Here is a 22,725-nt window from a genome sequence, read left to right as displayed (position 1 = left end):
AGTCTTCGCTTTCACATGTATGAGATTTTGTTCGCTTCAACTCGGGCCATCTCGGGCTCCAGTGAGTCCTGATGGCTTCATTGAGTCTTGATCATTTGGAGCCTTATAGTTTTATTTTTTAAAAAATACTTTATGAGGAGAAAATATCTTATTCCATATAAGTTAGAGTTTTCTTTAACTCACAACCGATGTTGGATAAAAGATCTCCTCCTTCTGCAATATCATGAGAAGTCTCAAAATTCATATTCTCTATAATTTTTTATTTCTCATGAAATATGAAAAATATATTTTTATAAAATTTTTTTTTTTTTTTCAAAACTCTAATCAAATAAAATGGCTCTCCTCGAAGATTTTTTTTTTTTCCCCCTCCGATTCCTGTCCTCCTTCTCACAATAATTAAAGAAAAGAAGCAGCAAAGGAAAATGAAGAATTTTTATCAGAGTTGTGTGATTATCTGCCTTAAAAAAAGAAGAAGAAGAAGAAGAAGAAGCAGAAGAAGAAGAAGAAAAAGAAAGGGAAAAGAAGAAGAAAGATAAAGATAAAGCCGGAAAGTAAAGAATAAAGCATTCTTCTGTCCCCCGTCACCGAGCGGTCCAAGCCGCCCTGCTCTCTTCCCCACGTGGATTGCCTCCACCGAAAGCAAGTCTTCCGCGGCGCCTTCACAAGCTTCTATATTCCTGTCGGTTCCCCTTTCGCGATCTTCTTCCTCCTCCTTTTGCGCCCCGAGTGCTTCTATATAAATAATATATGTACCCACCCTCAATACCACAAGCCCATCACCGTATCTATCCTCCTCCTGTTTCCCGACCTTTACCACTCCTCTTCTCTTGAGCTCTCTATCAAGTCTGATTACGATTTAATACTCCTGCTTCGAAGATGAGTAATCCCAAGTATGGCTATGCTTATCCTGCTCAAGGTACAGCACCATCATCTATCCCATCTCGTGTCACACTGATTTCTGAAGCAAGCTACAGCTTGTTCCTCTCAAACCCTTTTGGGCTAAAATTTAATGGTTAGAGGGGAGGGTAATTTCGACCTGGTTTTATTTTGTTTTCTCTTATCACCTTCTCAGCTTGTTTGTCTTCCTTCATCTTTCTAGCTTCACAAATCCAAGTCTTGAGTTCCATAGCACACCCTTTTCTCTTTTCAAAGAAAACCATGGTTCAGTAGCTTGATCGTTCCTTTTTATGTTTTGATATCTATATCTAATATAAACTATGGGGCTCTCGTCATTCAAAAATCAAAATGTTAAATGACTAGATGTGCAGTTGCTAATTATATTCAAAAAATTGTGGATGCTTTCTTTGGTTAATTATAGAAGCTTTTTGCCTCTTTTGTTTCTTCTATATCTTGCCGCAAGCTAACTCTTTCTTTTTCCTTTGTTCTGGGTATAAGGGTATTACCAAGGACCCCCTGTGATGGCACCACCTCAGTATGCAGCTCCACCACCAAGAAGAGAGCCTGGTTTTCTTGAGGGATGGTGGGTTATCTCATCCAATCTTCTCCTCTGCTTTCATATTAGCCTCTCTCTCTTTTTTTTGACCCATAACTCCTTATTTTATATATAAGTAGAAGTCATATATAAAACGGCTAATTTTTCTGAGGAAGATTTGGCTAAGCTTCTTTCTTTGGTTCTGTGCAGCCTTGCTGCTCTGTGCTGCTGCTGCCTCCTTGACGAGTGCTGCTGCGATCCGTCCGTCATATTTGTCACTTGATGATCTCCGTTCACCACTGATATGGGCCTTAATAATGTTTCTTTTATATAAATTTATCCCTTATGTATGGTGCTAGATTAATGATATTTGTCCATGAAAACGAGTAATGTCGTATGTAAACAAATACTTGCACCCTTCCAAATTATGTTTTTGGCCTTCCATATTGTGTTGGAACTAAGATTAGATGATTAAACCTTCTTGTTTTTCTATAATTCTTCTGGATGGAAGCAATATAATTTCAAATATTGGATGTTTGATAAATGTTTAAGGTGGTGGGTAGAGTGAGGGTGCGTTGGAGGAGGGGAGGATCAAGAAAGAGGTGAGGGTGGCATGGATTCGACTGGAGTTAGACACTTATGTCAGGAGCTTAACTTTTTTTATTTTTAAAAATTTTCTACTTTTATTTTATTTTCTTTGTTTTTCTTAAAGTTTTTGAGGAATTTTTTTTACTTTGTAATAGGGGGAAGGCTGAAGCTCTCTTTTAGATTGAAAGAGAATTTTGTTTTTTTTTTTTTTTGTGTTTTTTGGTAAGAAAAAAGAATTTTGTTTAGTGCCTGTAGAATATTGCATCGCCGCTGGCTTCCTCTCTTAAGGGGTTAAGCTCTAGATCAATAATTTTTTTACTCTGGAGGCTCTCAATGACAACTCATGACAATATTTTTTTTGTTCATGGTTCGCAAGCTAATCAAGTGATGACTTTAATTTATGGGATGACCGTATTGCCGATAGGCTTGCGACTAATTATTCATAAACATGGCCTCTGAATTGCCTTCCTAGCAGCAACTTTAGAATCCAATACCACACTATTTCTCTTTCTAAAGATAGGATGGGGCCAGCCTAATTTCTTTTATTCAAAAATGAATTAGAAATTACAAAATCGTATGGGAAAAAAGGTCAGAGATAGTTCAATGTTTTTTATAAAAGATAACTGGTTTTATTATTGTTATTGTCATGAGTGAGAAAGAGAGTTTCTCACATCATAATTACTCTGGTTTAAATATTTTGGGATGGATTATGTGAAGTTTGAACTAGGATTTTTGGTTGCTAAGCAAAGAAGTGTGACCATTAAGGTAATCTCTAATTTTTGCCTTTCGATTGTCACCACCAACTATTTTTTTGTGATTTTATCCATACGCTGGAAAGATTTATCAGTGAGAGAAGGCACGGCTTGTGGAGATCAAGGGGTTGGAATCGTCCCTGATCTCCTGATCCTAGGACTGGGGTGACAACTTTTAGATAAAGTATATATATGTGGCTTTGGAATGTATATTTTATGGATATGGTCTTCAGACAGAATTTCTTTGTTTATTTCCTATATTATAATCAAAACATTATAATGAAATAAGTCAAAACTGGAAAACTTGAGATAATGACTGTGTTAATCTTGTAGAAATTGTCTCATCATGCAATCGTTTATTCATATGATGTATACATCCTATGTTATTCGCACCATACTATGTCCTAATTGTGTGTGTGACTTCTAAATTGGATTGACTTTGCTTTCATACAAATTGTTTTTATGAGATGACCATGACCATTCTCTCGAAACCTTGCTGAGAAAAAGACTCGAAGCTATTTTTTTTTTTTTTTGAAAAAAAAATTGCTGAAGAAGGCTAATGATATGAATATGAATACGAGCATTCAACATGTTATAAAAATTGATTCATCAATTATGAATGCATATAGCTGTGAAAAATCTAACAGTATAGTGCAATGATGCATTGAGGAAGCTACTTTCGAAATGTTTGGGTGCTGGGCTTGCAACAAGCTAATGTAGGGTATGTCAGAGCTAAGAACCTTGCTCCCTTGGACTCGGTTATGAGTTGAGGTTGCACTTACTTTCTTCTAATTGAGTGATGATTAAAGCAGCTTGATATAATATTTTTGTTTTCTTTTCTTGCTACCCAGATAGCATCATCATAATGCCGCCCACCTTGTATGGCAGTCATTTCAACTGAGATGACTCCCATTACTAAGACATGTCCCTGGATTGTAGGTTGATAACTAAAATTATTAGTTTTCTAAATTTTGCCAGACGTGTCAACAGTGAAGGAATATGGCGTCTCTGCTGACAGCATTTGCATGGAGGTAACACCATCAAATGGTATGCTTTTTCTCCACCAAATCTAATAGCAGAGTATATGTATTTAGGAGGCCTCAGGTCATCCCTTTTTTTTTTTTTTCTTTCCTCATGGAATTCAAGCTGGCTAACTCTAAAAATACTCTGAGTATTTATAAATATAAGTCTAGTTGGATCTGATTTTGATGGTTGTATTGATGCAATCCATGAATTTTATAAAATTTTGGATCCAATAACCTAAACTGACTTTTAATGGGTAAAATACATAGTTCTTTTCTAATTTTATTTTGTTCAAGAAAGATAAAATAAAATTTACTCTTGAGATCATAAGTATGATGTTACATTTCCTTTTTATGTGGGCGAAAGGTGATGTCGATGCACACATTGATTGGGAACCTAAAGATATTCTTGCAGTGGATAAGGCTACGGTAAATGGACGGATCAATTCATCTAGAGAATCCAAGTCAAGGATGGGTTTCTTACAGATGTAGGATGGACTGAAGAAGTGGGGAAAAGCATGCAAAGAGTAGTCCAAGAGAATCTGCCAAATCCGAGGTCGTCATCACTTGGATTTATGGAGAAAGACTCCATGTGCACCTCACCAATCCTAGTCGGATGGATGTTACAGTCGGTGAGGAACAGGGGCTGATAATAGTTTATCTCAGCTGTTATCTGAACCTTAGTTATGTGCCGATCTGATCGGCTTGAGCCTTGCCGAGCTAAGTTAGGAGATTGAAATTTATGGCGGTAGCTACGCATCGAGTACTTGTCTTATCCGCTCCATATTTTAAATACGCTCCAAATCCAACATATAGTGTCCCGCATCGGCTCCACAAGACAAAGTAATTCTATCCACTAGTCCCGCCCTTCTTTCCAAAACTGGCCAACCGGCCCATCTATAAATAGGAGAGAATAAAAGACCTCCAAGATAAGCTTTCAAGCTCCACTCTCTCATTTCTTTCTACTGTTCTTTGATGACTAATTTGAGCAACGAAGGTTCCTACCTAAAACAATTTTTTTAAAGGACTTGATTTGCAGATTTTCTCTTATTTGATAAGGTCTGTGTCAAACTTCGGCCATTACAGATCTGCCTACTCCAGCACCAAGTTAGCCGCCAGCAACAACATGTACAAATAATGAAAGCAGGAGCTTGAATTGTTTTGAAGATCTATGCAAAGTATGATCTAATGGTGGATGTCATGAAAGAAAATCAATCGTTCTTTCAGGTGAATGATATAACCCTTATCCGACTTGGAGTGAATAGCATATATAATGTGATAGTGCAATCAACAATTTTATGAGCATTTTTACTAAAAAGAAAAAATTTACGAGCATCATGTTTCAATACTATGTCCATATCAGTCCATTGGTGTAAAGAACTCACTCCGCATGTTTCATTTCCTCTGGTTCCCTAGTTTGCTGGAACTTCGTCAGTGCATTCTTATATATATATATATATTTTGTTTCCCTTAATATGAATATGAATGAAAAATATGAAACCCTGCTGCATGAAACAGGGCATGACAATATGTATCCCTTTTTTTTTTTTTTTGATAAAAGAAAAGGGTTGGGTGGGGGGTGTCCTAGCATGGTTACCTCCTCTGGGTGTGACTATAAGCCCCCAACCCTGCTGGAAAATGTTTGATTCGGAAGATAATATGGGAAAGGACCCTCCTCCCCACCATATGTATCCTTTTAATTTTGTATTGGCACTGCTGTCCATTTGGTCTGTAATATATTTTTGGCTTTTGAAATTCTTTTAAATAATCTTATACGAATCTGTTCTAAAACACTTGGATAAGTAAATAATAAGTTACATTCTTGTCAAGGAGAGTTTCATTGACAGGCTTTTTTTTTTTTGGTAAACATCGACAGGCATCTTTGAAGTTGTCTCACTCTAAATTACTCGAATATTGAAAATGGTATACAGAATTCTTGGCAGTGTCTGGAAGTTAATGCAGATGATTGGATTGGCTGGGGCCTGTGAGCTTTGTTTGCCAAACCATTGGCTCATTGATGGGAAAGAAAATCAGGATTCATTAAATCTTGATCAAAAGCTAAAATTATAGCACACAAGAATTAAGGATATGCTTGGTTCATAACTGGAATTAGAATCGGAATGGATTGAAATCGAAATCGAAATGGCCAAATCTCCCAAAGCATTTAGTTTGTGACCGAAATCGAAATCAGAATCAGTAATTCTCATTATTGTTATTTGGTTCATATAAAAGATAGGAAACGGAGTTAACTTAAATTTTTATTTTTATTTTTATTTAAAAATTTTTAAAAATTAATTATTTTAAAAATTAATATTAAGTAAGAGTTAACACAACAATAATAACTATTTGGTTATGCTGTTACATCGAATTTACTTGAGCCCTATCACGCGCACGTCAAATGGCTAAAATCAAAATAAAGGAACCACTATCAACCCTCCCCTGAACCCCCACGAGCTCGACGTCGAGGCCCTCATCGCCATCTCTGTCGGCTTCCCTATTGACTCCCTCACAAAGGAGGAGATTGAGGCCAATGCCGTTCTCTCCACTGCCCCTCGCCACCCCCCCTCCCTTCCCCCGTCTACTGTCGTCGTCGTCGATGCTGGCCTCGCGGGGCCTTGCTGTCACCTGCTAGATCCTCACCCAAAAATTCAAGGTCGCCATCCTCAAGGGCCGCCACCGTCCCGGTGGCTGCATCTTCACCCACAAGATGCAATCTCCCAACGATGCCATCGTCACCGCTGCCAACCTCGATGGCAATGTCCTCATCGACATCAATGGCAACCCCCTCAGCATCCTTACCCGCCTCCTCTCTTCCGACCATCGACTATGAGAGTTGGATGGACGATAGGTGTTTTTTTTTTTAATTTTATCTCATTTCGGTGGAATGAGATTTTTACTCTACTGGGGATAATTCGGATTCAGTTACAGGAGAATTAGGCCATTCTTATTCCTGGACTTCCCCCAACCAAACAGTTAGAATGGGAGTCATCCATTTTGATTTTCATTTCAGATCTCAATTGCCCTAACCAAATGTAATAACCCAGTTTTTTTAAAAATAAAAATATATATATATATAACCGAGGAGGAGGAAGACTCCTAGCCGGAGTCTTCTTCCTTCCCATCTCCGGCAAAATCGGATCGATAGAGTCTGATTAGGGGTAGGAAATCACCTCTATAAAATCCTCTTTCTCTCTTCTAAAGCTAGCCATGACGAGCACCAGATTTCTTCTTTTATTTTTTTCGATTTTTTTCGTCGAAGCCGCGGATGTCCTCATCGTGTTCATCTCAAATACTCGCCGGAGACCTCACCGGAGTCGGAGGTAAACCCGTCTTCTCCTTCCTTTCTTCCTTCCCCTCCTTTCCATGGCCTCGTGCACCCTCGCCGGCTGCCAGGATCGCCGGAAAATCCATGAACAAGGTAAACCCCTGTTTTGCTCTGTTTCGGCCGGATCCTCTCTTCTCTTTTCCGGCCACCGGCGCTGCCGGTTGCGGCGTCCCATCCCCGAGACCGGACTCCCATATATCTCTCTTCCTTCCCTGAAAGCCTTGGCCGTCGGCGACCAGTCAATGGTCGGAGTTCATGAAGAAAGGGGAATGAAGAAAGGGGACGGATCTCCTGTTTTTTGAAAAAAAAAAAGAACCGCCGGTCGAACCCCATCGCCGGCCGTTGTTGGATCTCCGGCCAGGCCGCCACCCCGCTGGAGCCCGAGCCACCGAGGGGGGGGACCTCACGGTCCTCCCCTGTTTCAGCCAAGGGAGGCCGCGGGAAGAAAAGAAGAAGGAAGAAGAAGAAGAAGAAAAGAAAAAGGAAAAAGAAAAAGAGAAAAATAAAAATAAAAATAAAATAAAATAAAATAAAAAGAAGAAGAAGAGAGAAAAATTTTCTTTCTCTCCTCTCTCTACCTTCTCTCTCTATATTTTCTCTCTCTAGACTTTTCTCTCTCTTTACGGATTTTATCTCTCTAGGATCTTTTCTTCCTCTCTGATTGCATCATGGACCCTAGGATAAACTTGAAGATAAAAATAAGATGATCTGAGATTGCTCCGAAATTCGTGCAGTAGATCTGATCTCAGTCCGATACTATTCGAAATTTATAATATTTGATTCATATTGATTCACCCTGATAGGATCTCTGATGATCTCGACCATGATTGCCTCATCGAAAGGATACGAAGATTCTCTCTCCATTTTCTCTCTTTAAAATTTTCTCTCTCTTCATGAATTTTCTCTCTCTAGAAGTCTTATGGATCAGTGGAGGATTCAGATACATAGACAAGTCCTAATTTTGGTTAATCCTAAGAGAGGTCCTCGATCTGTATTATTAGGATCGATTATCGATAATTTTCTCCATATATGATCTTTATATTTGATCAGGGTTACGAAGAGATGATTGTCTGCAAATGATATCGAGTGGAATATCTTGTTAGAAAAATTCATAAATCAAAGAAGAACATTGATTTCTGTGCTTGGATCAGTCACCGATAAAGATAAGAATCCCTATACATGATCACTATTATATATATGCTATTTTACTGTTGGTTTTGCATCATTGGTTTTGCATCATCGGATTTGAGATCGATGAATTTATTATACCTGAGATACTGTTATTTGATTTGAGCATAAGTATATTATATCAATATATATGTATCAGAGATTGATGGCATGATTATATGGATATGACATATCTGAATTGATCATAATGCAAGACAGAATTGATTTGATGAAATCAATACATAATGATTAAATGAAAAAGAAAGAGATGTATGGTATGGACTAGCCTTGTCATGTGGAACAGCCCGCCAGGAGCTTATGCCTGGGACAGCCCCCACTGGCTTACAGGTGGATCAGCCGGCCAGGAGCTCATGCCTGGGACAGCCCGCCAGGAGCTTATGCCTGGGACAGCCTCTCACGGGCTTTGGTACGTGGGACAGCCGGCCAGGAGCTCATCCTGGGACAGTCTTGAAAGACTTTTTAAATGGATTCGATCCGGATGATGACTGAGGTATAGAATTTGATAGTCCAGAACCAGAAAGAAAAGGTTAAAAATCATATGATTATGAAAGGAGAAATGAAAGATAAGACATGAAATAATTGTTGAACAAAAGTGTTTTACCTGTTAACATATGATGGTGCATCTATTTTAACAAGACAGAAAATTTATGAATATTTGCATTATTCTGGACATTGAACATGAGATTTTATATCTTACTGCTTATCTTTATTTTCAGACTATATTACTATATCAGTGTGATATGGGAATTCTTACTAGGCTGTAAAGCTCACACCCCTTCATCTTTCTTTTTCTTCTCAGAGTTACAGGATGACTTAGATTGGCTATGGCTTGGATTTACGGGTGAGCAGAAGGATAAATAGAGTGTCATAGTATCTGATCAGAGAATTGAAGAAATTTAAATTGTAATCATGCAAGGTTTTATGAATTATATTTGAAATTAATTATTATGGATGTTAAGGTTGTAATATTTATTTTGGCCTTGCATATTCTTTAGGACTTGCTCTAAGGAGTGTGCGGCCATCACGTATCCGACCTGGGTGTTAGGTTCGGGGCGTGACACCAAGAACATTCTAAGAGTGTGTTTAATTTACGATCGAAATTGGAATCAGAATGGATTAGAATAAAAATCTGAATAGCTATATTTTATGATATATTTGATTTGTGATTGGTGTCGAAACCAGAGTCAAAATAAATTTGAATACTAGAGAAGAGTTCAAATTAGATTTTTAGGATTAGGACAATCCTATTCTTCTTTGAAATTAGAATGAAAATAATTTTTTTTAATTAAATAATTAAAATAAGAGTCACCCATTTCAATTATCATTGGTGCATTCTTTAATACACTTTTTGTTGTGTGTGCATGCATATGTACGAGGCTTGCCCCAAGTAGACAAGCATATAAGTAGCACAGTATATGAGGACTTCAAAACTTTTAGCATAAGAATGACGTTGCTATGTGTTTCCGTTTTTTCTGATGTCGATAATGATACTATGTAACCCTATATTTTGTGCCGAGCGGGCGTACGTTGCCTCAACCAAAGATCAATAGCACATGAGTCAAGAGACTGGCTGAGTCAAGTAGTTAAGCGGTAATGTGTTCTCATGAGATGCTACATATTGTTTTCTCGTAGAATTTAAAAAGAATGATGCTAAAAGATTGAAAACCCCGATAGAGAGCAACTATAAAAGAAGATTAGATGTAAATAATAATACCATCATGCCTAAGTGGTAAGCTTCTTTTAAGTCAGACTTTGAGGGCTTATCTGCAAGTGTTGTTTGTTGTTGCAGTTGTATATTTGTTTTCTTTCCTTTTGTTCATTCACCCCCTTGATGTGAGGAGTTGAAGAATATGATGTTCGCATGTAAAAATTTAATGATATATTTTGTCCACGTAAAGATGAAAAGATCGATTAAGATCAACTAAATGTCACATAATTTTTGTTTGTGGCATCCAGGTTTAGCAATTCTGCATCCAATCAATTAACCCAATCCAACTTAGTTAATTTGAATGTGTCTGAGCACCAAGCTAGGTTGGGTTTGGATTGGAACTTTTGAGTCTTGATATAGAGGTTACTTCATTATTTGCCATCCCTATATAAGACTGCAAATGGATTGGATTGACTCGTGACTCGATCTGCTTAGATCCAATCCGGTCTGTTTAAAGGACCCATGGGACTGAGTTGGATTCTAAAATTGGATCCATTTCATGTTCAGGATCAAGTCTGGATTTACTAAATTCTAACCCAATCCGACTCATTTCAGTTTCTATATTTATTTGGATCTTATGCTAAATAACCCGATTTGACCCGATCCGAATCTAGTATAGGACCTGAATGAGCAAACCTATGAGTCCCAACTCCCAAGCCCTGAGTCTAACCTATCACCCAGACAACTGAAACCCAATGTAGTGATGCCAAATTGTATTTGCTTATTCACTTATAAGCCCCGACCCCCAAGTTCTCTCTCAATTTTCAAACTAAAATCCCTCTCTCCCAACCACCCAGACTCTATCTTGATTGGTCTCTCTTCTCCAGTTCTCTCCTACAAAACCCTCGATCCTACAATAGCTAGTGAATCATTCTCTTTGACTCGGCGACTTTGGCATTCGACGAGATGGTGACTTTGGCATGCTCAGTACTTTGTCTAAAGATATGCCCTTCTCCAAAATCCTAGATGATAGATCTTATGTTTCGGTTGATAACTACTCCTCCATCCTCCCTTATTCTCCTCTATCCTTCATTTGAAACTCTACGTCTTGGCCTACACTATTCTCACACATCCTCCCTTTGAAACCCTAGATCTTTACCAACCTTGTTCTCCACCACCCTCTTCTTTCCTCACCACCATGTCCTCCTCCTCATGTCCTCGATTCGTTTGCTCCTTACTTGGATGACAGTGATAGCTTGCAACATGCATCCACATATCTATTGGGAAAGAATTTGTTTGAGAACAGGATTAGATCCATGCTAGAAGTTTGCCGATCCAATTCTATTTCCAGTCCCTAAGTTTCGGACGTTCAGCACTTTTTGGTTATATAGGTTCTTGACTACATGTATTTACAAATCCAACTTAACTTTTTCACATTTTACAGCTTTCAAACAAGTAATTGTTCGGTGTTCTTCATCCAGTTTCTTCATTTAATTGACTAATTTTGACACTTTATATGGTTGGCTCTCTCTACCGGTTTGCGGGTGCTGGCATATAGTATACTATAATTTTCATTTGCTCTTCATACACAGTAGATACGATGCTCACTCAGGCAATTTTATCTATAATTGTTCTCCATCTTAATGAATACATACTCTCCTTACAAAAAAAAAAAAGGTTTGTACTACACACAAAAGCACAGTTATGGGCCTATTATATGAACCAGACCCGATCTAAATCTAGGTTCAGATCGGGCCTAAATTTTTTTGGATTGGACTCAGATTATATATGAACCTGACCCCGTCCAAATAATCCAATAAGATAAAGTTTTTGACCATGGATCTGATCCAACCGAACTCGATCTTTTATTGGGTTGAGTTTGGTCCAACATTAAAACCTGATCAAAAAATTAGATTAGGTCAAAATCACTTACGACTTGATCTGACCCAACCTATTTGCATCCCTATCCCTATATGTCAATTTTGATTTCACCATCTTTCCAATCAAGAGTTCAAGTTGCATCTTTCGTACAAAAGAATGATTGATCTTCTTTTGTAATGTTGATTATTGGATTGCATCTTGCACATATCTCAAAGTACTAAATTTATTTATTCATCTATTTGCATAGATCTTGAAGCAATTGTTGTGCAATCCAACGGTGGATTGGTGTGAAGGTGAATCCTTCTTTCATGTAAAATTTACTGCCCCTGCCCTCCAACCAGACTCAACCCAACCTATAGCCACCCCTAAACCAACCCATCTATGGACAGCTTTTTTTTCCATGGAGATCTATAATGATCTTTAAGATACCAACTAAAGCAAGACGAACATGAAGTGGGCAAGGGACAAGACCATCATAAAATTGGGAAGCCATAATTTGCTAATAAGCACAACCTATTCGACCCAAAAACTTCTTCTAAAAATGAGCAAAGTGTGGTGGCAGTGTGATCAGAACTTCACAGAGAAGGGCCGAATCAGAGTAACCCTGTATTTAATTGAAGTCATAAGAAGATAGAAGACTAGAATTAGAAAGGTGAATAGCCTCTATTTATCACTTGATTTAAAAATTTACAGGGAGGATGGATGAAAAAGAAAAAATTATCCATCCATCCTGGCCCATCAATTTGTATCTTTTCAAATTAGAAAAACGAAGGAAGGATGGATAGAGTATTGAAGGATAGACTTTTGTATTGACAAAAATACCTCACATTAATTTTTTGATAAAACTATAATATTTTTTTTATTTTTTTATTCATATTATTTATATATATTTTTATATATACTATTTATCATATACTATTAAATTTAATTAGTCATTATTTTAATCTTGATTATCTCCTATTTTTCTATTTATATTTATTATTTTTAATTAATTATTTATATAATATTAATTAACTATTTAAATTAAATTATAAATAAATTAATTATTTATATAATTAATTTATAAAATCATGTATTAATTAAATATTTATATAATTTTTTATATAATTATAGATTATAAAATTATAAAATTATTTATTATTTATTTTTTTAATATAAATAAGTATTATAAATTGATAATCATAATATTTTTATAAAAAAATAATTTAATAAAAATATTATATAAATATTATTTATTTTTTTTTCATTTTTTATATCAAATAAAAAAATATTTTTATCTATTTTTTTATATTACATCAAACATATAGAAAGATAGATAATTTTTTTTTTAAAATTTATCTTTATCTTTTTTATCATTAATTTTTTTTTTTTTTTTAATCCATCCATCTTTGAATCCACTCTTCATACCAAATGTACCAAATAGGGGATAAAGCCCAGCCAACTTTCAGCAGTCGACCCGCGCCACGGCCGCTAAAACCTCCGTTTCTTCGTTGGAACCGGCTCCTCTGCGGTGCGTGCGATGCATCGCACGCTGCGGTGCCCCTCAGAGGATCCGCGCTCTTGTTCCTTCAACCCTCACCTTGGATACCGGTATTTCCGCAGAAGAGACTCCTCTGCGTCCTGGCTCTCAGCCTTCCCTCCTCTCCCAAACCCTCCCCTTCCTCCCCCTCCCTCCTCCTCCTGCGCCGCCTGCCGCCCCCTCCCTCCGATTCTTCGTAACCGCTCCGGCAGATCGCCGCCTCCCATGCCGTACAACCACCGCGTACCGCGATTCCTCCCCTCTCTATATCTCTGATCTTTCTTTGGCTCCGATTATCTCTCAGAGCCGCATTTCTTGAATTCTTGAATTCTTGATTCTTGGTGCAGGGGAAGTCCGCTCCGAGAGAGGGGCAATGGAAGTAGAAGCCACGTGCCGGCCAGCTGCTCACCGGTGTCGTAGACGGCTGGTCATCGTTGTCCTCCGCTGCCACTGCCGCTTCCGCCGTCGCAGATGGAATTGGCAGGCTGAGTCTCGTAGAGAACGCAGGCCGTGCCCATCCGGCTGTTCCGATGGAGGTTGCCGCTGCGGAGACTGATAGGAACTCTTTGGCGGTGGAGAAGGAGAATAGCGGTGTCGGTGGCTTGACGAAGCTGTTCAAGGGTCCACAAGGGGAGGATTTCAATGTGGATAACAACACGTTCTCCAAGGCTCAGATAAGAGCTACGTTCTATGCGAAGTTCGAGAACGAGAAGTCTGACCAAGAGGTATTGTGCTGATCATCTGGTGCTTTGAATCTTTATTTTCTTGCACTCTGTTTAAAAGGATTGAACGTTATGGCACTGATGGTTTTCTCCGGGGGTTTCTCAAGAAAAGCATTTGATATTCTTTTTCTTTCCCTGAATTATGTGAGTTGAATTTGTAGGACAACGTTGTTAGATCTTCTGATGCCACCTTTTGCTGCAGAATTCCAGAGCGTCGATTTGTTTGGCTACTAATATGGGTAGCCATATGGTGTAGGTCATCTCTGGACAAAGAGAGTCCACTGTTTTGGTGATGTCTAAATCTGAACCCTAATAATATTCTGGTTGATAAAGGATAATTCTTTCACAAAGCTAGTAAAATCAATCCTTGTAAGTTTGATTCAATTTTACCTCCTCCTCCTAAAAGTTTCACGTAAATGTGAGACCCTCCGTGGAATCTCCTTAGATTTTTGTTACATATGGACATGCTATCCGATTTTTTTTTTTTTTATGTCACTTTGTCCTCTGTCAGTACAACTCTTAGGTTTCCTCAAGTAAATCTAGTTGAAATACATGTTTCTTTGTCAGCTAAAAATTATCCCAATATATTGGGCTTTTTTATCTCAATTTATGAATTTGCACCTTGGTCTTCACCTAATGTTCCAATTCATATGATATTGCTGGCCTTGGATTGGCCTACAAGATTAATTTCTAGGCATAAAAGTTCAACATATTGTTGTTCTATGGTACTGTTTTAAAGGTTAAGATATTTTAGTTTGAATGTAGTGGTGCATTAGCTTCCGGAGAATAGATAGTTATGATTTAGGTCATAGCACAATATGGCTTAATTCCCAAGTATTGGGCACTTGGTGACCTAATGAGGGCAAATCTATCTTCTAGGAAGCAAAAGGATGGAGCATAAGGTGAAATAATTAGAATCATATCACTTAGGGGAGGCCATGTGAGGCAAGGTTTTTTTAAAGATTAAATATAGGCACTGACAACCAGAATGAGCTAATAAATGCCAAATAATTAATTGCAACAATATCCCACAAAGTATATAGAAAATTTTACTGGCGTAAGGTCTAATTTTCAAAAGATATTAAAGTGGAGTCAAAGGGAAGAAGAAAAGCTTCATCACTTAGAAAGAGAACTTTGATAAGTCAGAATATTGAAAATGAATTATGAAATCTTAGGAAACAAGGTAATTTGTTCTTACATTCAATACTATGCATGCAACAGGGCTTAGGTATACTATGGCCAGTCATGGAAGTTGTAGGAGTTCAGTACACTAGTTGCGTGAGCTTAAAGATCCCAGGTGCTTGGAAATGTAGGAGAAATGTGCCATTTAGCATTATCACATGTAAGGGGAAAGGGCAATAATATATGTCAACTTTGACAACGATCTAGTGTTAAGATACTGATCTTGGTTGTCCATAAAGCCACTCATCACCTGACACTAGGTTATCTATATGTTTTAGCAGAAACAAATGCTGATAAAACCTAATTTTAGGTTTTATGAACAACAAAGGGCTTCTGTCATCCATTTCTCATTTTATAGACTTGATGGACTGGCACTGTTTCCTAAATGAGTTTTGTGAAAGGAAACCGAACATTGCTTTCTAATTGAGCAATGCATCTTTGTTCGATTTAGCAATGTTCTAGAATCTAGCATGGGGCATTATTTCATATTAAGGTGCTTGTTGCAACTGGGGACAGTGATGTACAATTTTAGACATTGGTAATTATGTAACTTATACTAACAATTGGTCCTTGTAGTTTTTCGCCCAAGGTAAAACATATAAATCTGAGAATCACTTCTCTCATGACGTCCTTGGATTTCCGTTGCACTTGTCCATTACCTTGGCCTGATTAGTGAATCAATCCAATTCTTATGTCCCCTCTAATGCAATTGTTCTCACCCTGACCTTCCTGACTACACCACATATCCACTTCAGTTTTCTAATTATGACAAGCCTATTATTCATGAGACTACTTGAAATGGCTGAACATATATGCCAGGCCCATTATTGTGCTTGGATGCTCTATTTCTGAACGTACTTGAAATTGCTGCATCATGGGCTTGTTGATTTTTTTTCTCTAATAATTTTATGAAGGCATGAGTGATTGATTGCATAACAGATCTGAAGCACCTCCTCCACTTTTTATCTTTGTGTTCCTTTAATTGACAGAACCAAGTTAATTAGTGCCAAAGAGAGGCATAAAAGTAGATTGTGGTTTGTCTGGTACAATAGATTGCTTTTTTAACATATATATATATATATATATAACTACAGTGCCAAGTTGTTATAAGAGTCATTGATTTGCTTCCTTATGAGTCTCTCAATCCAGTGCTAAGTGGTGAATTCCATTAGGACTCCAAATACGAATCTGGCAACAGGTAAGATCAGATTATATAAACTAGGAAGGGAAGCTGATAAAGAGAATGGTAATTCAATGTTGCTTAAAATTTAAAGAGGCACGGAGTGAGAGTGAAGAGTGTCTAGGAGTGCTGCTTGTGAACATGCTGAACATGCAATTTAGGGATTCAATTTAAATATTCTCATGCTTTGCAACGTCTACTCTCTTTAATCCATTCCACTGTTTTAGCAGACCAAAATGCTACCACGTTTATTTCCTGCTTTCATCATCTTCTGCAATGTTATTTTTTTATATATAACAAAGAAGAGTTACATGTATTGTTGGTCTTTGGGGCCTTTATGGACTCTAAAAGAGGCTTATTGGTGGTTCAGAACCAAGATCGGCAAATTCTTGATTTTGAGTAATCTTAACCAAATTTAGCCCCAAACATTGACCAAACCTGAGAAACAGTTGTGCTTATGATTCTTGTTAATCAAACCATCTATCAACTTATATGTTTTCAGTCCTCAGAATCCTTGTTGGTGATTTCTTGCTATTCTGTAACTACTAACTCTCGGCAATCTTCAGGTGAGTTTTCTCCCAACTGCAGATAACCTTGATATGGATATTGTGGTCCAAGTACAACTCTAGACACCATCCTGCCCCTCGTGTAATTCAAATACAACAAAATGTGCTAATTTTAAGTGACAAGAGCCTCCCCAACAGTATAATTTTGGTATAATATCTGGAGCATCTTCTGAAGTATTATATTTTTCTTATTTTTTGAATCCCTTCATCTTTTTCCCGTTTCATATTTATCATATTTGATTATTTTATACAGTTTGTGATGATGCATCCACTTTGCACCCTCAAGAATTAAATAACTGGTTACTTCCAACTGCAGGTTGGAACACGGATGATAGAGATGGTGTCTCATGGCCAAGCAACCTGGGAGGAATAACCCAACTATTATTTACTTCCTATACACTCTGGTTCAAGGTAAACTATTTTCTAAATTCCATATTAATTTTAAATATTATGCATTCTCTTTGATGGCAATCAAAATTTTTGCTACTGTCCTTTGGATAAGTTGATGCCTTTTGGAATTGACTATAACAGTTTTGAAAAGGGTCCATGTGCATCATTTGGCTGAATTAACCTTACTAGCTATCATTGTTCTGAATGCAACCAGGCTCAAGTTCCTTCATTTGGAACCTCAAACAAACCAATCAAATTGAAAATTTGCTTTTCAAGTGAGACTTTGATCCGGCATATCTCCCAATCCAAGAAAAATTTGGCGGAGCTACAAAATGCATAGTTAATGTAAAAGTCTAGATCTATCTCCTAAAGAATTTTAATTTTTTCGAGTTTATTTTGACAAGACATGTCTATTTTAGGTAAAAGAGTCTTTCTAGAAACTAGGAAGAGGAATCCGACTCGAATTGTATGAGGACAAACCTCGCTATTATAAGTAGATACTGTGTACCTTGGTTTTTAAATCAATCAATTAAATAGAAGGAGATTTAAGCCCTACTTTCACAATTCTTGCATCTTTTTTAGTTTTCTTTTATGAGATTCGAGTTGAATGGGTTGAGAAAAATCTTCCTTATTTCTGATCAGATCCGGACCATACAAGATAGCTCAAGTTGTCCAATCAAGCACCTACTGATTAGAGCATTTTAATGGCAAGCCTATGCCTCGGACCTAGAATTCAAATAATCTCTGAATATATTACTAGTAAGTTGCAAGTTGTACCTTGTAACTTTGTTAACTAATAAAGAAGGTTGCTTTTCCTTTTGATCTCTTTCTTGGAATTGATTTCAAGTTTAAAGAGACTTTCATTGATATGAGGGACAACCTAGAAATGCCTAGGATCCCAGCATAAGTGCCTACAAGACCAAGGAAATGAACTCAATAAAAGAACATGTTCATTCTTCAAAGATAACCAAATAGGAATTGGGGTCTTCACTCAATCAACCAAGTCCTAGTTGGAGCTAGGCTTGGATGGGAAACACTTGCTCGGCCTGAATGACTGAGCTCAAAGTTGATCAAAGACCCATCCGGTTAAAAGATGCATCCAACTTATCTAGTTGATTGAATAAAAGCTAGAAACTTGAAAATCTTGATAAAATTATTATCAAGCTAAAGATAAATATATTCCTTCACTTCAAGTACAAGATAAGCCCTACAAGAATGGGCGAATTAAAGATATCCACATATGAGATGATTCATTTGCTGAGTGTCTACTGATTTGCTTCAAGCTCTGAATGAAGTGAGAAAGGGCAGGTTGAAGCTTTGCAGTACCCTCCTTGCACTCCTAGAAGCCTCGGAGGAATGGTTTTTCTATTGCTTGAACATGCTATTGATTGATATCTCTATATTCCTTGATTTGTATCAACAAATCAGGGATTATAATTTATGTATTTTCATATCTAGAGTAGGAGATATTTGTCATTGTTTTGTTTCCTATTGTAATTGATTCGAGAAATCTGTATAATCCTAAATAGAAAATATATCAAATCTTGTTTAGAAAATATATCATTAGGAGATCAATAGATTCATTGTACCTAGATCTTTATTGCTCTATATATAGAGCCTCTTGTAATATGAAAGATATACAAGTAATTCAGATTATCAACAGTCTTAAGTTGGTATCAGAGCCTTTGTCAAAATTCGATGGACCCACTATCCTCCGTTGAAAAGCTTCTAGTCAGCCAGATCTCCTTACTGTGTATTTTTTCGGCAAGCCCCGGTAACATTCTCTATCCCCTCCTTACATTCCTGTCCTTGTTTTAGTTTTTGCCATTTTGTCCCTATTTTTTGGTCATCATCTCATCATCAGATCTATTCAGTAAAATCATTCTCTTATGGCTTCCGCATCAGATTTGAAGAAGAGCCTTGTTTCTTTGGCCTTTGTCTCTAACACGGCCGACCGTGGAGGTCGAGGCCATGGTCATGGTGGTGGTAGAGAGGGTCGTGGATCTGATAAATCGTCCTCAATATTTCTTTTGTAATTGCTTGGGCCATACTCGAGATTGGTGCTATTTTTTGCATGGTTTTCCAGAAAAATCAACTAATGCGATACAATCTCAAGCATCGGATATTGAGAGTGACAATCAGAATATTTTATCAGACAGTGAATACAAGGAGTATCTTTAGTTTAAAGCAACCCAACAAGCTTCAGCTACTATTGCCCATACTGGTAATTCTACGGTTTGCTTCTTTCATTCTTCGTCTGGTGGATGCTGGATTTTGGATTCTGATGCTTCTGATCACATAGCTGGTAATTCTTTTCTTTTTTCAAAATTATCATTTCTCAAGACACCATATTACATCACCCTCGCCAATGACTCTAAAACTAAAGCCACTGGTATTGGTTAAGCTACACCTCTCCCGTCTTTATCTTTAAATTCTGTTTTTTTATACCAAGTTATCTCTTTAATTTAATTTCTATTAGTCAACTTACTCGCACTCTTGATTGCTCTATAACTTTTGCTGCTGATTCTTTTCTTATACAGGATCGGAGCACGGGATAGGTGATTGGTGTAGGATCTGAATCTCAAGGACTTTATTGTCTCCCGCCTCCATCCTTTACCATATGTGCTATCACAGAGTCTCCTAGTTTTCTTCACCATCGTCTGGGTCATCCGAGTCTAAATAAGTTAGAAAAGATGATCCCTCATCTCTCTCATTTGCAGTTTTTAGAGTGAGTCATGTCAGCTTGGAAAATATGTTCGGGTATCCTTTCCAGGCAAGATAAATAATCGAGCAGAGTCTCCTTTTGACATCGTTCATTCTGATGTTTGGGGTCCTAGTCGTGTCAGTTCTATCTTAGGATATAGATATTTTGTTACTTTCATTGATGATTTTTCAAGATGTATTTAGATATTCTTAATGAAGGATCGTTCAGAGTTGTTTACTATTTTTCAAAACTTTTGTAATAAAATTCAAACTCAGTTTGGGCATCTTATTCGCATTTTGCAGTGATAATGCAAAAGAATATTTTTCTGCTCCTTTCAATTCTTTCATGGCATCTCATGGCATGATTCATCAATCCAGCTGTCTACATACTCTACAACAAAATGACATAGCGAAAAAAAAACATCATCATATTATTGAGACAGTTTGTACTCTTTTGTTACAATCTAATGCACCCTTAAAGTTTTGGGGTGATGCTGTCCTCACTGCTGGTTACTTGATAAATCGAATGCCATCATCTATCTTAAATAACCATGTACCTCATTCTCTTTTGTTTCCTAAGGATCCTCTTTACATTGTTCTCCTTCGTGTTTTTGGTTCTACCTATTTTGTGCATGATTTTTCTCCAGATCTTGATAAACTGTCTGCCCATGTTATTAAATATATTTTTCTTGGTTACTCTCAGATTCAGAAGGGATATCAGTGTTATTATCCTTCCACACATCGATTTTATATGTCTACAGATGTCACCTTCTTTGAGGACACCTTATTTCAGCTCACCGATGGAGCTTGAATTCATCTCTCAGCTCTTACCGATTTTCTACTTTGGTCTGCTAGTCTCTGTTTTTCTCGAACCTCCTACTTTGTCTGCTCAGCCAATACATTCCTCACCATGCCTACTATCACTTATCAGCGTCCACCACAACCTAAGATTTTGGAGACTATTTCCACTCAAGATTCAGGTGATTTATTTTCTGCTCCAGTGTCTCTACCTGCCTTGGGCCTACTCGAGCATTCCACTGACTGGTCTGTAGCTCTCCGTAAAGGTACATGCTCTGCTCGTAATCCTCATCCTATTTATAATTTTTTTAAGCTATCATCGTTTATCTTCATCCCATTATGCCTTTGTTTCTGTCTTGTCTTCTGTTTCTATTCCTAAAACCATCCAAGCACTTTCCCATCCAGAATAGCATCAGGCGATAATTGATGAGATGGCAGCTTTGGAATCCAATAACACATGGACTCTTGTTCCTTTCCGTCTTGAAAAATCTACAATTGGTTGTCGATGGATTTTTACTATTAAAGTGGGCTCTAATGGACAGGTGGATCATTTGAAAGCACGTCTTATGATTAAGGGCTATACTCAAATTTTTGATTTTGATTATGGAGACACATTCTCCCCTATTGCTAAGATGGCATCTGTCCAGCTCTTCTTATCTATGGCTGTCATGAACCATTGGCCTCTATATCAACCGAGCATCAAAAATGCCTCTCTACATGGTGCCTTGGAGGAGGAAGTTTATATGCAGCAACCACCTAGGTTTGTTGCTCAAAAAGAGACGAGTCTGATTTGCAACTTACACAAATCGCTATATGGCCTTAAGCAATCTCTTCGGATATGATTTGGAAGATTTAGTAAAGTCATACAACAATTTGGCATAGTCTATAGTGAGGTAGATCACTTTGTATTTTATAAACATTCATCCTCTAATCTATGCATCTATCTTGTGGTCTAAGTGGATGATATTGTCGTTACAGGTGATGATCATGACGGTATCAAAGCCCTAAAGCAGCATTTGTTTCAACACTTCCAAACTAAAGATTTGGACCGATTGCGGTACTTCCTTGGGATTGAAGTAGCCCAATCAAAAACAGGCATCACCATCTCTCAAAGGAAGTATGCCCTTGACATTCTGAAAGAGACCAGGATGCTAGATTGTAAACCAATCGATATTCCTATGGATCCAAACGTAAAACTTCTACCAGATCAAGGGAAGCCCTATTCAGATCCAGGCAGGTATCAGAGACTGATGGAAAAATTAAATTATCTCATCATGACCAGAGCAGACATACCCTTCACTGTTAGTGTTGTAAGTCAGTTTCTTAACTCTCCTTGTGACAGTCATTGGGATGCAGTGGTTTGGATCTTGAGATATATTAAGGGTTCTCCCGGAAGAGGGTTGATTTATGAAAATAGAGGCCACAAAGACATTGTTGCATATACAAATGCAGACTGGACAGGATCCCGTAGTGATAGAAGATCGATTTCTGAGTACTGTGTTCTTATTAGGGGCAATCTCATCTCATGGAAAAGCAAGAAGCAGAATATGGTTATCAGATCAAGTGCAGAAGCAGAATATCGAGCTATGGCCCTTACTACATGTGAACTTATATGATTGAGACAACTGCTTCAAGAATTGAAGTTTTGTAAGGTAGGCTCTATGAAACTCATTTGTGATAATCAAGGAGCCTTGCACATTACTTCCAATCCAGTATTCCATGAGTGGACTAAACATATAGAGATTGACTGCCATTTCATCCGAGAAAAGATCATCTCTGAAAAAATCACTACCTCATTTATGAATTCTAATGATTAACTAGCAGATATC

At 37.5% G+C, this 22,725-nt stretch overlaps 1 protein-coding gene and 1 long non-coding RNA gene across 28 annotated transcripts in view; both read left to right on the top strand.

The window, feature by feature from the left end:
* The first annotated feature begins 571 nt into the window (after positions 1–571).
* Positions 572–5,623, top strand: LOC114914695 (uncharacterized). Its single transcript, XR_003802279.2, has 4 exons — positions 572–916; positions 1,396–1,480; positions 1,643–3,819; positions 4,162–5,623. It is a non-coding gene; the product is annotated as an uncharacterized lncRNA (long non-coding RNA).
* A 7,644-nt stretch (positions 5,624–13,267) lies between these two features.
* The window catches only part of LOC105054162 (tRNA ligase 1), a 29,291-nt gene continuing 19,833 nt past the window's right edge, over positions 13,268–22,725 (top strand). For 12 of the 27 annotated variants that reach the window (XR_012138672.1, XR_012138667.1, XR_012138662.1 and 9 more), the window contains exons 1-7: positions 13,268–13,598; positions 13,703–14,080; positions 17,006–17,153; positions 17,322–17,416; positions 19,482–19,700; positions 19,936–21,789; positions 21,875–22,548. Coding sequence is in view for 6 of the 27 variants with exons in the window: in XM_073252122.1 (XP_073108223.1) it covers positions 13,886–14,080; positions 17,028–17,153; positions 17,322–17,378 (378 nt within the window). In the remaining 21 variants the exon portion in view is untranslated. The other 15 variants (XR_012138669.1, XR_012138676.1, XM_073252119.1 and 12 more) reach the window with 12 other exon arrangements.

Source organism: Elaeis guineensis, chromosome 2, assembly GCF_000442705.2.
Source record: "Elaeis guineensis isolate ETL-2024a chromosome 2, EG11, whole genome shotgun sequence".
NCBI lineage: Eukaryota > Viridiplantae > Streptophyta > Magnoliopsida > Arecales > Arecaceae > Elaeis > Elaeis guineensis.
Note: the sequence above shows the minus strand (reverse complement) of the source record. Positions and strands in the feature narration are given on the sequence as shown.